At 42.1% G+C, this 13,837-nt stretch overlaps 2 protein-coding genes across 2 annotated transcripts in view; both read left to right on the forward strand.

The window, feature by feature from the left end:
- The window catches only part of nop16 (NOP16 nucleolar protein homolog (yeast)), a 134,621-nt gene that overhangs the window by 104,693 nt on the left and 16,091 nt on the right, over nt 1-13,837 (forward strand). The gene's annotated exons all lie outside the window — the stretch shown is intronic.
- LOC308305071 (uncharacterized protein) lies at nt 2,688-11,262 on the forward strand. The gene is made up of 4 exons (XM_080749721.1): nt 2,688-2,802; nt 3,289-3,376; nt 6,888-7,079; nt 9,717-11,262. Exons 2-4 carry the CDS (start codon nt 3,307-3,309, stop codon nt 10,973-10,975), a joined length of 1,521 nt encoding a protein of 506 aa, XP_080605847.1. The 5' UTR covers nt 2,688-2,802; nt 3,289-3,306; the 3' UTR covers nt 10,976-11,262.

A 13,837-nucleotide genomic window follows, 5' to 3' on the forward strand; every position in this document is an offset into this window, starting at 1 on the left:
AATATGCTAATTATCTCATTAATTATGCACAATAGAACCCTAATAAGAATCAACTGAGACTAGTTTGGTACACCCTTTAATCAGGTTTTTACAGCTTTCTCCCTGTCTATCATGTTGGGATAATGTGAGATAGTGTCTCACTTTACCCCGAAGCAATTGTCTCACTTTACCCCACAGCCACATTTTGGGAAAAGGGATATTTTTATCAATTTAGGGTAATCTTCAGCTAGCATCTATCACATGGATTTATAAGTTGGTAGTTCATCAACATGTATGATATAAAATGTTCTCCCTGCATCAATTTGCTTTGACACAACAGCTGATTATGTTGACAGCAAGAAAATTTACTTTTACATGCAAAAAACACATTGTTGTGAAAAAAACATGTTTTCTACAGCACTATCAGGTCTCTCTCTTCATGGCAAGTGGGAAATTCAAGGGGCTTGAAAATATAATGGTCAAATGACCACAAATGTGTTCCATTGCCAAGATAAACAATACAGTCCGATTGCAGTACTCAGTAGGAGGCTGGCATTGGAGGAGGCTGGCATTGGAGGAGCTGGAGGCGGATTAGAAAGGTTCATAGTATCCAATATAATCATGGAGGAGGCGGGCCTTGGAGGTGCTGAAAACAGCAGACCTACAAGCTCACAACGCAAGCAAGCGCAACGCTTTGTGGGCTTGTAGATCGGCTGTTTTCGCCACCCAACACAGCCACCGGCGCCCAGTCGTTTTTAGAATACTACAACGACATGGATTATTAATTCTTATTGAACACAGGAAAATAACAGGTTTCTTTAAGAAAATTATTAAAAGAAACTTTTTACTATATTAATAATATAGTAAATAGTTTATTTTAATATAGTAATAATAATAATACAGTAAATAGTTTCTATATTAATAATATAGTAAGTTTCTTTTAATAATAAATCAGCGGTGAGAGACACCCCGGTGGTCAGCAGCGAGGCCCCCGCCGCTATAGCCCCGGCGGAGCCGTTGACCGTCACCGGCGAGGCGAGGTGACGGTCATCGGCGAGGCGAGGTGACCATCGGGTCTCCCGGTGGAGGGTCGACGGATCCCCGCACGGTAGCCGTGAGTCAGCCGCCCTGCGGGGTTCCCTTGCCGCCGACCACGGGGTGATCGTGGCCGGGAGATCCGTGAGTAGTAGTCTCCCGGTGGAGGGTCGACAGATCCCCGCACGGTAGCCGTGAGTCAGCCGCAGCGGACGTCCGTGAGAGGACCTCCGCTGTCACGGACCTCCGCTGCGGCTCCGCTGCGGCTGACTCACGGCTACCGTGCGGGGATCAGCAGCGAGACCCCCGCACATCTCACGGACCTCCACTGCGGCTCCGCTGCGGCTGACTCACGGCTACCACCGGGAGACCACTACTCACGGACCTCCGCTGCGGTCACCCCGTGGTCAGCGGCGTGAGACCCCCGCACTCCCGCAGGGTGGCCGACTCACGTCAACCCTCCACCGGGGTGTCTCTCGCCGCCGACAACGGGGCGACCGCGGAGGTCTGTGCGGCGAGGGATCCCCCCTCCGCACAGACCTCCGCAGTCGCCGACTCACGTGAACCCTCCACCGGGGTGTCTCTCGCCGCCGACAACGGGGCGACCGCAGCGGGCGGCGAGAGACCCCCGCAGGACGGCCGACTCACGGCCACCATGTGGGGGTCCCACGGCACCTCTCACGGACCTCCGCTGCCGTCACTCCGTGGTCGAGAGATTATTAATAATCATAATAATTTATAATCAATGAGAAAAAGGAGTAAGTTAAATGCGTGTCATTCTAATATTTGTTTTAAATAATGATTATTTAAAACAAATATTAGAATGACAAGCATTAATAATCATAATCATTTTATAATATAATCATTGAGAAAAAGGAGTTTTAGACTAACTTACTCCTTTTTCTAAGTAAGTTATAACTTACACCTTTTTCTCAATGATTATATTATAAAATGATTATGATTATTAATGCTTGTCAATTATTTTATAATAATATAATAATTCAGAAAAAGGAGTAAGTTAAATGCTTGTCATTTATTAGTTTGACTGTGCAGTAAGTTTGTTCAAACCTGTCTCAGTTTCATTCAGTTTCATTCAGAGCGTCATATACCTTTAAGAAATGGACAGCTCCAAGTCCCGCCCCCTCCAAGGCTCCCTACAAGGCTCTCCAATGCCCGCCTCCTCCAATGCCCGCCTCCTCCAAGGCTGTGTACTGCAGTCGGACCCGTCTCAAGATAAATGGAGTGTCTCAGTTTACCCGGTGTCTCAGTTTACCCCGCTCTCCCCTACGGTACCTGAGTATGGAAGCGAATGGCTGACCAACAGTGGGGGGCAGCAATGCTACACTAACGTCGCTCACCACCAGGCACCAACCTTTCCACCAAAACAGAAGCAGTGAACGAACATGATACAGGGAAAGGCTGTGTGTGTGCTTACATTATAAGTTTGCAGTGCATAAACCGTTGTGTACCTTCTGTCTGAAGTGTGTCTTCGCGCAACAGTCTGTGTGTAAAGAGCTACAGGCTGGCGGCTTGTTGTGAAACGGGAGGAATTTACACACCGAGTTCAAAGACTGTTTGTTTTGTAGGCTAATGCTAATGCTGAGCTAGCATCTACATTATAAGTTAGAACAGTCTAGTCAGTGAGTCCACACTAGAGTTCGTCCATTACAAGTTAACAGACGTTTTATAGTGAAAGTTTAACCTTCAAAGAGGATAACCCAGATAGAGCATTGAGAAACCAGGGCTTCACTCAAAGTTCCTCTGGCACGGGATGAGATAGAGAAAACAGTGAGTGAAATACCACGTTATCCTGCTGTACACAAGCATTGTTAAGGGTGTTTGTGTGTTTGTTTGTGTGTGTGTGTGTGTGTGTGTGTGTGTGTGTGTGTGTGTGTGTGTGTGTGTGTGTGTGTGTGTGTGTGTGTGTGTGTGTGTGTGTGTGTGTGTGTGTGTGTGTGTGAGATTGAGTGAGTATTACTTATCCTTTAAGAGCTAATTACATGTTCTATCAGATAGGATATTACATTAAGATATGAATTACGTGTCCCACATAATATTCAAGACTAAAAACAAACTTTTATCCTGGGCAACTTGAAGTGAAAAAAGTTGTGAATTGTAATTGAAGTTTTCTATTAAAAGGAAAAACGTACTCATGACAACTTATGAACATAATCACTCCTTCCTCGTTGTCTGTTATTGTTTGAGTTGAGTATAAGATGAGTTTCTCTTCTTAATTAATCCTAAAGGAATTATTTCTTTCCATACCCTGTGGAGTCCCGACTACAGGGGCAGATGAACCCTCCAGACTCAGCCACACCTGTTTCAATGAAACAGGAGGAGACTGAAGACCAGCCAGATCTCAGTACGTTTCATTCACTCTCTCTTTCTTCCCCTTCTCTTTTTTCTTCCTTTCTTTGGGGTCACATTCAATACAGACAGTTGCTAGTTGCACTATAATTCAGCAATCTCCAGAGATAGGGTGAGTAGAACTGCTGCTGCTACACTTGGAAAGGACTAGGAGTCTGCTTAGGTGGTTGGGGCATCTACAGTAGTACGGATGCCTCCCGAGCACCTTCCTAGGAAGGTCCTCGATGCACGTCCCTCTGGGAGGAGACCCCATGACAGACCAAAGACCAGATGGAAGCCAGGATTACATCTCCACACTGGCCTGGGAACGCGGCCTCGGTATACTCCCAGATGGAGTGGAGGAAGTTGCTCAGGATAGGGAACTCTGGAAATCGTAGTTGGAACTGTTACCCCAGGACCTGATTTTGTATATTAAAATGAAATGGGATATAAAGGTAATAGTAAAAAACAAAAATGGGAAACATATTTAAAGAGAAATTGCCAGAACAGTAGAATGTTTTATTTAGACATTGCTCAGGTATGCAAATCCATAGTCTGGGAGATTGTTTCTGGTTTTTTCACCCTTTTTCACTAAACACAGTGCCAAATTTGATTGAATGCAGTTTCTTCCAACAGTTACAGTAAACAGTCGTCCTTTAAGTACCCAGAAAGGATGAATCTTCCCAAATGCTCCACCTTTAGTCCACTTGCACACAAGATGTCTCAAAATTGAATGGACAGATTGTTATGAAACTTGCTCTGCGTATGGTGCATTTATATAGCGCCTTTATCCTAGGCACTTTACATAGATTGTGCATTACATTCACACACACACACACACACACACACACACACACCCACCCACCCACCCCCCGATGGGAAGGAAACCATGCAAGGCATCAACCTGCTCACCGGGAATAACTAGGGGTTCAGAGTTTGGCTCAAGGACTCTTACATTAACTCAGGGGGAGCCCGGGAACCCTTCAGGAACCCTTTGTGCTCTAATGACGGTTTCTCTACCCCTGAGCTATGCCGCCCCATGTATACATGCATACTACATGTCCGGTTTTTGACCAGCCTGTCCTCCTCCATGCTCAACCTCTGGCCGGACGCATAATTGTCAGTTTTTTTTGCGAGAGTGATTACAGTGTAGGCGTATTTGTCATTTGTACATGTCTTGGTAAAACTCGTGTTTCATTGTCATAGATTGCAGCCACTGCCAAGCAGCCTATTATTGGCATATTTGTCATTCTCATGTTGTTTCATTGGTATACTGTAATAACAGCATACAGCCAGCCTATTCGCTCTGTATGGCTGTGTGAATGTTTTTCTCAAGCAAGTGTTTTGTTTTTTGTCATTGTCGTTTTATTTATCATCATTCATTTACCTTACACTTGTGATTTAGAACATTGAACTGCTATGTTATCCTGTTAACAATCCTGTATAATTTGCAAAAAACGCCTATACACAGCATACCCAAAGTCAATTGATTGCTGTTTTTAAACCATTTGGAGTAATGCATTGGGCATGGTCTCATTTTGAAGGAAACATTTTGAGGTTTTCCCCAGAAATAAATAATCACTCTGTGTGCAACTGACATTGAGTAATGCAAGTTTTAACTTACTGAAATAGCAGGTATTTAATCCTCGCCTAAATATTTTCAATAAATAGATGCCTGCATAACACTGTTATTATCATATAGGAGCTGAAAAACACAATGTGGACACATTTTGAAGCCTTACCTAGCCCAATTTCAAAGGACATGATAAAACTACAGAATATGAATATTTTACACGTTTTAGTAATTGTATGTCTATGCGTTTTCATTTGGAGACATTTGCATATATTATATAAAAAGGTCAAAAAAGGGCTAATAGACTGGATTTTTTTAATTTTAATTTTTTATTATTTGTATTTATTTATTATTATTATCATTTTATTTATTTATTTTACTGCTTTTTCTAACATTCTTCGTCTGACATTCAGCGTGCCTGTGCGTATTTACGCATGGCCACGTTCCTGTTGCGCATGGGGTTTTGGGTAATGTAATTGACTTCTACCAAAGAAAAGTAGACATAATTCTATTGAGAATTTCATTGGCTATAAGATGTGCCAGTCATCAGAACAACCTGAAGCCATTGGCTGAATCTATAGCCCAGGAAACGTGACTATGCACCTCCTATGAACACAGTCCATTGGTCGCTATTGGGGGGGTGGGACAGGACTAGAAGCTCCAATTGGGTGAAATGAAGTGTCGTCATAGTTTGGAACAGACCCCCAGCCATTATAGAAACCAGGTAATGTTGGTATAATGAAAATGTGGACTGGATTTACAAGGAAGAAAACATGAAGAATTGTTATTGTCGTCATTGCGTTTGTAGAGTTTTGATGCTACAACCACGGGGTTTGCAGCTCTGTAATCACAAGACTCGTGGCTTTCTATAGGTATGCGACATGCCCGTTTAGGTGAAACACACGCTTGCGTGGACGTGAATGTTTGTCAAAGTACGGCCGGCGGGCCCGCCGGCTGGCCGAGAACTGATAAGAGGATAAATTATACTAGAAATACCCAGTAAAGGTAGCCTACCGGTATAACACAAGTGAACTGCTTAGAAATCATCTGATTGTCAATGCCAGCGCAAGTGTGCAAATCAAAGTAGGCTGAACAACAGAGTCACAGCAGAACGTAGATTAATAAATGTGACAAAATACAGCAACGTCCACAAATTAATATCCAGTAAGCAATAGAAATGAATTACTGGAAACAAATTCAAAGTTTAGGGTTTAGGCTATCATTCAAATAAAGGGAGAAGCCCCTTACTGCTCTGATGGACAATACATTATAATCCTTTTGCAAAAATAGATTTATGACAGTTTGTGGGGTCAACAACAATGTGATGTCACAACAATGTGATGTCACAACAGGTCAGCCATAGACATTGAGGCGTTACCCACCACCCTACATCGGACGGACAGGATCTGCTGGGTTTCATAGTAAATGTTCTCCCTACGGTCGCAATTAATGGTAAGACGGAATTATTTCCCAGTGGATTCCTCACAACTCGCGTCAGTGCAACCACACTTGCAATTTCCCAGAATGGCACCTTTTTATTTGACTTTAGACTCGTATTTGCGTGGCAGGAGGCATCTTTTGATACATTAATTTTCTTGTGTAACCTTAAATTGAGCTTAAATTTGAATCCAAGACTCATATTTTGTACAGTTTACAGTTTAGGCATTTAGCAGACGCTTTTAATCCAAAGCGACTTACAATAAGCAGATAAAATATCACAATAATAAACAAATGTCAGTACATCAACAGCAATATAACAAATGCAAATGAATATCTATCTAGAAAAACAATATAATCTGTAAAGAAAAATAAAATAATAAAAAAGGTTTCTAAAAAATGCCAACTTGTAAAGTTGGCATAGGCCATTTTGTCCTTACATCCTGCAAATAGTTATACTTGACACCACTGCTGGGTCTCCCGTAATTTAAGCCATTATTCAATTTGTACATTTCAGACCAGTGTGTGGAGTCCAGACTGCAGGTGAAGATGAACTCTCCAGACTCAGCCAGGGACATTTCTATGAAACAGGAGGAACCTGAAGACATTTCTATGAAACAGGAGGAACCTGAAGACATTTCTATTAAAAAGGAGGAACCTGAAGACATTTCTATTAAAAAGGAGGAACCTGAAGACCACCCACACCTCAGTACGTACTATTTTCAATATATGACCAGTAAGACGCCCTAAAGGCAGTGGTGCTTTAGGGTTTTCTTTTCAGGGTGGACTGTCATGTGCACGCATGCTCGCACGTGTGCATGGGGCGCGCACGTCACGGCTGAGCGTAGTGTAACAGTCGTCAACTAATGTCACACAAAGACCATGACCACAACAGCATCAGATTATCTTCTTAATGAACTTATGTGTGATTTATATTAATTTTACTTAAATTTACAAGTGTATAAATGGTTTTCATAGATAGACAAACTGCACATCACATGTATTGGTGGCCATTGTGGGAAAACAAAACAATGTTTTAAATGTAATTCTAGTCTTAACATTGTTGAGTTTTTATTGCTGCTGTAGAGAAACTAAAAAGTTTGATCTGAACCAGTCTCTCCTTCTTTGGTGGAGGCATTCTCTTTGCGTGCAAACAGAATACCACAGAGGCAGTACTGATGCCTTGATGCGGTGTCCTGCTTTATCCACCTGTTTACGTGAGAATTTACTGTAGAATTATGTGTGAGACACATTCGGAGAACAAGCTCACGTTGCGCCGCAGACGCAACTGTTGTGGGCTTGTAGATAACTCTCGGGGTTGTGGTGGAATTCAGATCAATCAATAATCATGAGAAAATGAGGAGACAAGACAATTATATTAGGTGGTGGTGGTCAGGTTTATGTAAACATGATATCATGGACAGAAGTACTATTAACACTCTGGGCAGTGGTAAAAGAGTTCTGCCCTCAGCAAAGGAAATCAAACCCTAGTTATACTGGCATTGCAAGGACAAGCTGTAACATAAACAATATCTATCAACCTAGGACAACATCTTGACTCTTACAGTACATCATGTTATCTGTAATGCATGATGCAGCCTAATCTACTCTTACTAACGTCACTCATAATCAATCATGATAATATAATATCTACTACTGTTATTAACGTCACATAATCAATCTCTACGACAGGGTCCAGTCGCTAGGTTAGGTTGTCTCCATGTATGGATATCCAGGGTTTGATTAGGTCATTGTCGTGATCTTGACTTGTGTCGCGGCAACCACACTGGTTAGACTGACACAATATGTCCATATATGGGCATTCCCAGATATGGGCTTAATATTGATGGGCATAAAAGGGATTCTATTGTATGGGCATCCCCAGATGTGGGCTTAATATTGATGGGCATAACATGTATTCTATTAGTGTGGTTGCCCTAACGGCATCATCTGGGAATCCGATGTAGAGATCAGCTCCATATATGGAGATCTAGGTGATGATCCAGTCGTCTCCAATAACCAGGGTTTGATGAGACAAACACACACGCACAATGTATATGTGCATTGTGTAGCCGTATCGTTAATGTTAAAACCGATTACCAATTCATATCAATATTTTGCTACACCCCTAGTTATTAACCAACGGACACATTTTGAATGATGAAACATTTTGAAAAGTTAAAGCTATACTATGGAAGTTGCTCAATTACTGGTCAGTCGCGGTATTGCTTTTTTTGGCTGTTTTTCCCCCGGGGTCGCCGTGGACCACCGCGTCCGCCTGTGCCTTGCCGAGACGCATCCGTAGAGGGGTCTCGCGTCCCTCTGCGACCAGGCGTTGGGGAGTAACAGGCTAGACTCCTACACCAGAGTAAACACTGCTGTTGAGGCAAGCTTCTTCCCGAAAAGATGGCAAGACGCGCTGTGATTGGCCGGTAGTGTATGATCCGCGCTGTGATTGGCCGGTAGTGTATGATTTGGAGACAACGTATACAGAAGGATGCAGATGACGTAATTTTGCAGCGAAATCCGGTCCCCGGCCAGGATCATAGAAAACATTTTTACAGAAGGCTTTAGGGGCTGAAATTCACGGAGTGGGTATTCTAAAACTTTATCGATTTAATAGGACAATTTTAAGATTTGTTTTATTGGAAAAGTTACATAGTATAGCTTTAAAAAAAATTATGTTTCAAAATGGATGAAATACAATGCAATATTTTTCAGACCTTTCTGCCAAGGACAGTAGGGACGTGTGCAATGTATGAAGCCACGCCCATTTGCAGAAGTGTCTCTCGCCTCAGTTTTGTCTAAAGAGGGTCTCGTAAAGTCGTCACCAGGCACAGAGTCGAATTTTCATTGTCACATCAGCATGTCACAAATGTGCTTTGCCTGCATGCCAGGCTCACAATGCGAATTTCGGAGCACATAAATAAAAAGATTGACCTCACGTTATGTCAATCACATTTGCACACTGCCGCCCATTCCGCATTTTTGGACCAGGGCTGATTTCTTTGGATTTTCGCAACTGTCATCACTGGGTCCCTTGCTCTCTCTCTCCTTGCCCTGAAAAATGTTTTTTTCTTTTGTTTTCTTTTTTTTTTAATTCCAAAACGCAATGGAAAAATGCAGCAGTGTAAAACCAGCTTAAGTGTTACTTTTTAAGATATGTATTTTGCTTTAATCTTGCAAAAACCTGGAGCCTGGCTCCATGTGCATTTAATTAGTAACTGTTTAGTCAGTCTTTGTGAGTTAATTGTCCATGTACAGTACATGGACAATTTAAAAATAGATTCACATTTTAGGAACCCAGAGTTCAGTCTGTTCACTATTTGTATTTTTCTGCTCCTAGACATCCTGCCAATGGTTGTGTGTAAAAAGGAGGAGTCTCCTGAACAGGAGAGGAGCTCCAGTCTGGTGAAGGAAGAAGCAGAGCCTCCACACATTAAAGAGGAACAGGGGGAACCAGAGCCTCCACACATTAAAGAGGAACAGGGGGAACCAGAGCCTCCACACATTAAAGAGGAACAGGAGGAACCAGAGCCTCCACACATTAAAGAGGAACAGGGGGAACCAGAGCCTCCACACATTAAAGAGGAACAGGAGGAACCAGAGCCTCCACACATTAAAGAGGAACAGGAGGCACCAGAGCCTCCACACATTAAAGAGGAACAGGAGGCACCAGAGCCTCCACACATTAAGGAGGAACCAGAGCCTCCACACATTAAAGAGGAACAGGAGGAGATACTTCACGGCATTGAAGTTGAAGTTAAACTTGATTCTGACACTGAAGTCACTGAAGACATTGATGGCCGGGGGGAGACAAGTGGAGGTGTCAACACTGGAGAAAAACCTTTTAAGTGTAAACTCTGTAACAAGAGTTTCTTTCAGCTATCTGAACTGATGCATCACCAGCGTGTCCACACTGGAGACAACCCTTTTCAGTGTAAAATCTGTAATAACAGTTTCTTTCAGCTATCTGAACTGATGTGTCACCAGCGTATCCACACTGGAGAAAAACCTTTCAAATGCAAACATTGTGCCTTGAGTTTCATTTATTTGGGTTCCCTAGAGTCACACCAGCGTATCCACACTGAGCCATCTGAACTGATGCGTCAACAGCGTGTCCACACTGGAGAAACACCTTTCAAATGCAAACATTGTGGCATAAGTTTCTGTCATTTGCGTTCCCTAAGGTCACACCAGCGTATCCACAATGGAGAAAAACCTTTCAAATGCAAACATTGTGACAAGAGTTTCAGTCAGCCAGGTTCCCTAGAGTCACACCAGCGTATCCACACTGAGCCATCTGAATGGATGCGTCACCAGCGTGTCCACAATGGAGAAAAACCTTTCAAATGCAAACGTTGTGACGAGAGTTTCAGTCAGCCAGGTTCCCTAAAGTCACACCAGCGAAACCCTTTCAAATGCAAACATTGTGGCATAAGTTTCTGTAATTTGGGTTCCCTAGAGTCACACCAGCAGCATATCCACAATGGAGAAAAACCTTTCAAATGCAAACGTTGTGACGAGAGTTTCAGTCAGCCAGGTTCCCTAAAGTCACACCAGCGTATCCACACTAGTGATGGGCAATCCCGTTCATTTCAGTGAACGGATCATTTCGTTCACATTCACGGTAATGATCCGTTCAAAAGATTCGTTCAAATGATTCGTTCAAAGCGCGATCGTCCTGTGAAAAACACAATCGCGGGAGCGTTTTATATTACGTTGCGTTATCATTATTCTTATGAACGAATCACTCATGAACAACACATCACTAATCCACACTGGAGTACGACCTTTCCAGTGTAAACTTACAAGAATTTCAGTCTGTTAAGTAATCTAAAGGCACATGAGCGTATCCACACTGGAGAAAAACCTTTCCAGTGTAAACTGTGTTTCAGCCATACATTTCAGTTTCATTCATATTGTCTCAAGACACACAGCGTATCCACACTGGAGAATAAACCTATCTAGTGTAAACATTGTGACAAGAGTTTCATTCAGTCATCTCAACTGAAGACACACCAGTGTATCCACACTGGTGTCTCATTAGTCAGAATTTAGTTAGGGTTAGGATTTAGGGTAAGGGTTATGTTTAGGCATAGTTTTACTGAGGTTAGGTTTAGGTTTAGGCATAGTATTTCACCAGGTTAACATCACCAGATTCGGACTAAGGGGCTGTAGGAACAATGAGGTTTCGGACCAATGCCATGGCACCGAAAAAACGTTCCTGTGTAAGAAGAGTTTCAGCCAACCATCTCGCCTGAAGAGACACAAACTCATACACAATGGAGAAAATAACATTCCGGTGTAAACAGTGTAACGTGACTTTCAATCAGTCAGGTCAGCTGAAGAGGCACCGCGTGTGTCCACACTGAAGGAAAAAAAATCCACTGTAAACCGTGACAAGAGTTTTAGTCAGTCAGGTTATCTATTGATTGTGAGGACTGGGCGTGGCCTTGCAAAAATCGGCCACTTCCGCCCGCCATGTTCATTGCTAGCCTATCTTTCTTGTGAGACTCTTGGATAAAAGGAAGCGATGACCGGAGAACAGCAATGACAGTTCGCTGGTTGTAGACAAGATGGATTGGTCAATGCAAGTGTACTCTATTACAAGTCGTAGTCCAGTAGTAGGCCTATTCAAAATTTACATGAGTAAAAGTATAAAAGTATTGGTAATGGTATCAAAATGTACTTAAAGTACCAACAGTAAAAGTAAGCCTACTCATTGTGCAGAATGTCCCTTTCAAGTTATCAAAACATCTTTTGAAAATAGCATGGATCTAACATTGTGAGCTTGTAGATCGGCTATTTTCAAATGGTCAAAATATATGTATATGCTGAAGTGGTTAATGATGTTTTGTAATAATAATCAAAATCTACAAAGTATAGTAGGCCTAGCATTACTAACTAAAGTTTTGAAATAAATGCAGTGGAGTAAAAGTAGGCTTACAATAATATTATTTGGATCAGAGATGTAGTGGAGAAGAAGTAAAAATATTGGCAAAGTACATAACTCAAAAGTGTACTTAAGTACAGTACTTAAGTAAATATACTTAATTACTTTACACCACATAGCGTGGGCCACTGCCAAGACCACTTGCAATTTGACTCGGCCATTACTCCGTCAATTTTCATCAAAAAATTTAAATTTAAACGTGTCCATATTCACTGGAATGTCTGTTTTCATTTGCTGGTGCCCTCTAACCCTCCCAATAAAAAGATATCACGCTAAAATTGCGATTTCGGCTGTCCATGCATGAGCGCAGAAAGAGCACAAGCAGATCAGAACAGCCATCACATTCATCCGTTGCTTTGGAAATAAAGATCGGTTTATAATAATATAACATTCCCTATAAACAGTAAAATGTGTGTGATCGTTATGTTGATCAAATATGGTTATAATTTAAATGCAATCAAAGCCTAGAGCAATTGAAGTAAAGTATCGTTGCTTGCTCAACAAGTAGAACTAGTACAGACTGATCTTGATGCATCCAAGACCTAACAATGGCAATGGCCGCCAAAGTGGGCGGAGTTAAGCCCCGAATCTTGCGGTGATGTCATAACCGACAGTCCCTATAGGCACATCAGCTCGTCCACACCGGAGAAATGTTTTGAGTCTCAGTCAATTAAGTGCTATGAAAGGGGAAATAGACGTTCCATTATAAATTAGCTCACTGAGACGATCAACTTAAAAAGTTGTATGTTGGTTGTGAGTTGGATAAGTGGTAAGTTGCCATTTCATTGGCCAATCGCTCCCCTCTGTGCTGCAGGGATTCCATTGTCTTCTAATTCAGACGACCATGGACGTTCTAAATGTGTATTTCAATGCCACTGAAACCTCACATACTGGCTAAGCTTTATTTGATTTACTTGCAGGCAGAGAAACAGGTAATGGTTAAATTTACACTTGAGTGAAAAATGGATCAATATGAACGCTAGTGTCAATTGTCCAGTGTCAATAAGCTAATGTAATCCTGGGTGCTACACTCCCTCTGCCAACCTGGGGAGAGCAATGGACCAGTCCTACTGCTCTCCTCGTCTAGAGAAATGTACTGATGCTCACCCTACCCTAACCAACTCTCATCCTATGACTAAGTCACTTACAGCATTATGCAAAATTATTGCACTGTACATCATTTCACCAGCTACAATCTACCTGTGAAGTGTGAAAAAAAATCTAAATAAAGTCAAGCCAAGGAAGGTTTCATGTCTAGTCAGATTTACCAATGCCTTAATTTAGGCTTGTCCTAAAGTCTTTTAAAATTGTTTTTTCTTTTTTTTTAAGAGGGGAGCCTGAAATACAGGCCAGTCTAAATTTGGTAATTCCAAATATGTATAATAAAGCGAAATTACCAGCTAACTCTTTGTCTAGACTACATTCTCCGAAGAAGAAGACAAGTGCGACCAGCATAGCGTGCAAGTATAGTGTGATGATAGCTGTCTGTGGGTATGTGGCGCAAGTTGGCA

The sequence above is a fragment of the Nannobrachium achirus genome, assembly GCF_963921795.1.
Source record: "Nannobrachium achirus genome assembly, chromosome: 19".
Classification (NCBI taxonomy): domain Eukaryota; kingdom Metazoa; phylum Chordata; class Actinopteri; order Myctophiformes; family Myctophidae; genus Nannobrachium; species Nannobrachium achirus.

Coding starts and splice junctions, on each gene's coding strand:
- LOC308305071 (XM_080749721.1), top strand. CDS start 3,307: ATGAACCCTCCAGACTCAGCCACACCTGTTTCAATGAAACAGGAGGAG. Junction 3,377..6,887: donor TGAAGACCAGCCAGATCTCA/GTACGTTTCATT, acceptor TGTACATTTCAG/ACCAGTGTGTGGAGTCCAGA. Junction 7,080..9,716: donor TGAAGACCACCCACACCTCA/GTACGTACTATT, acceptor TTCTGCTCCTAG/ACATCCTGCCAATGGTTGTG.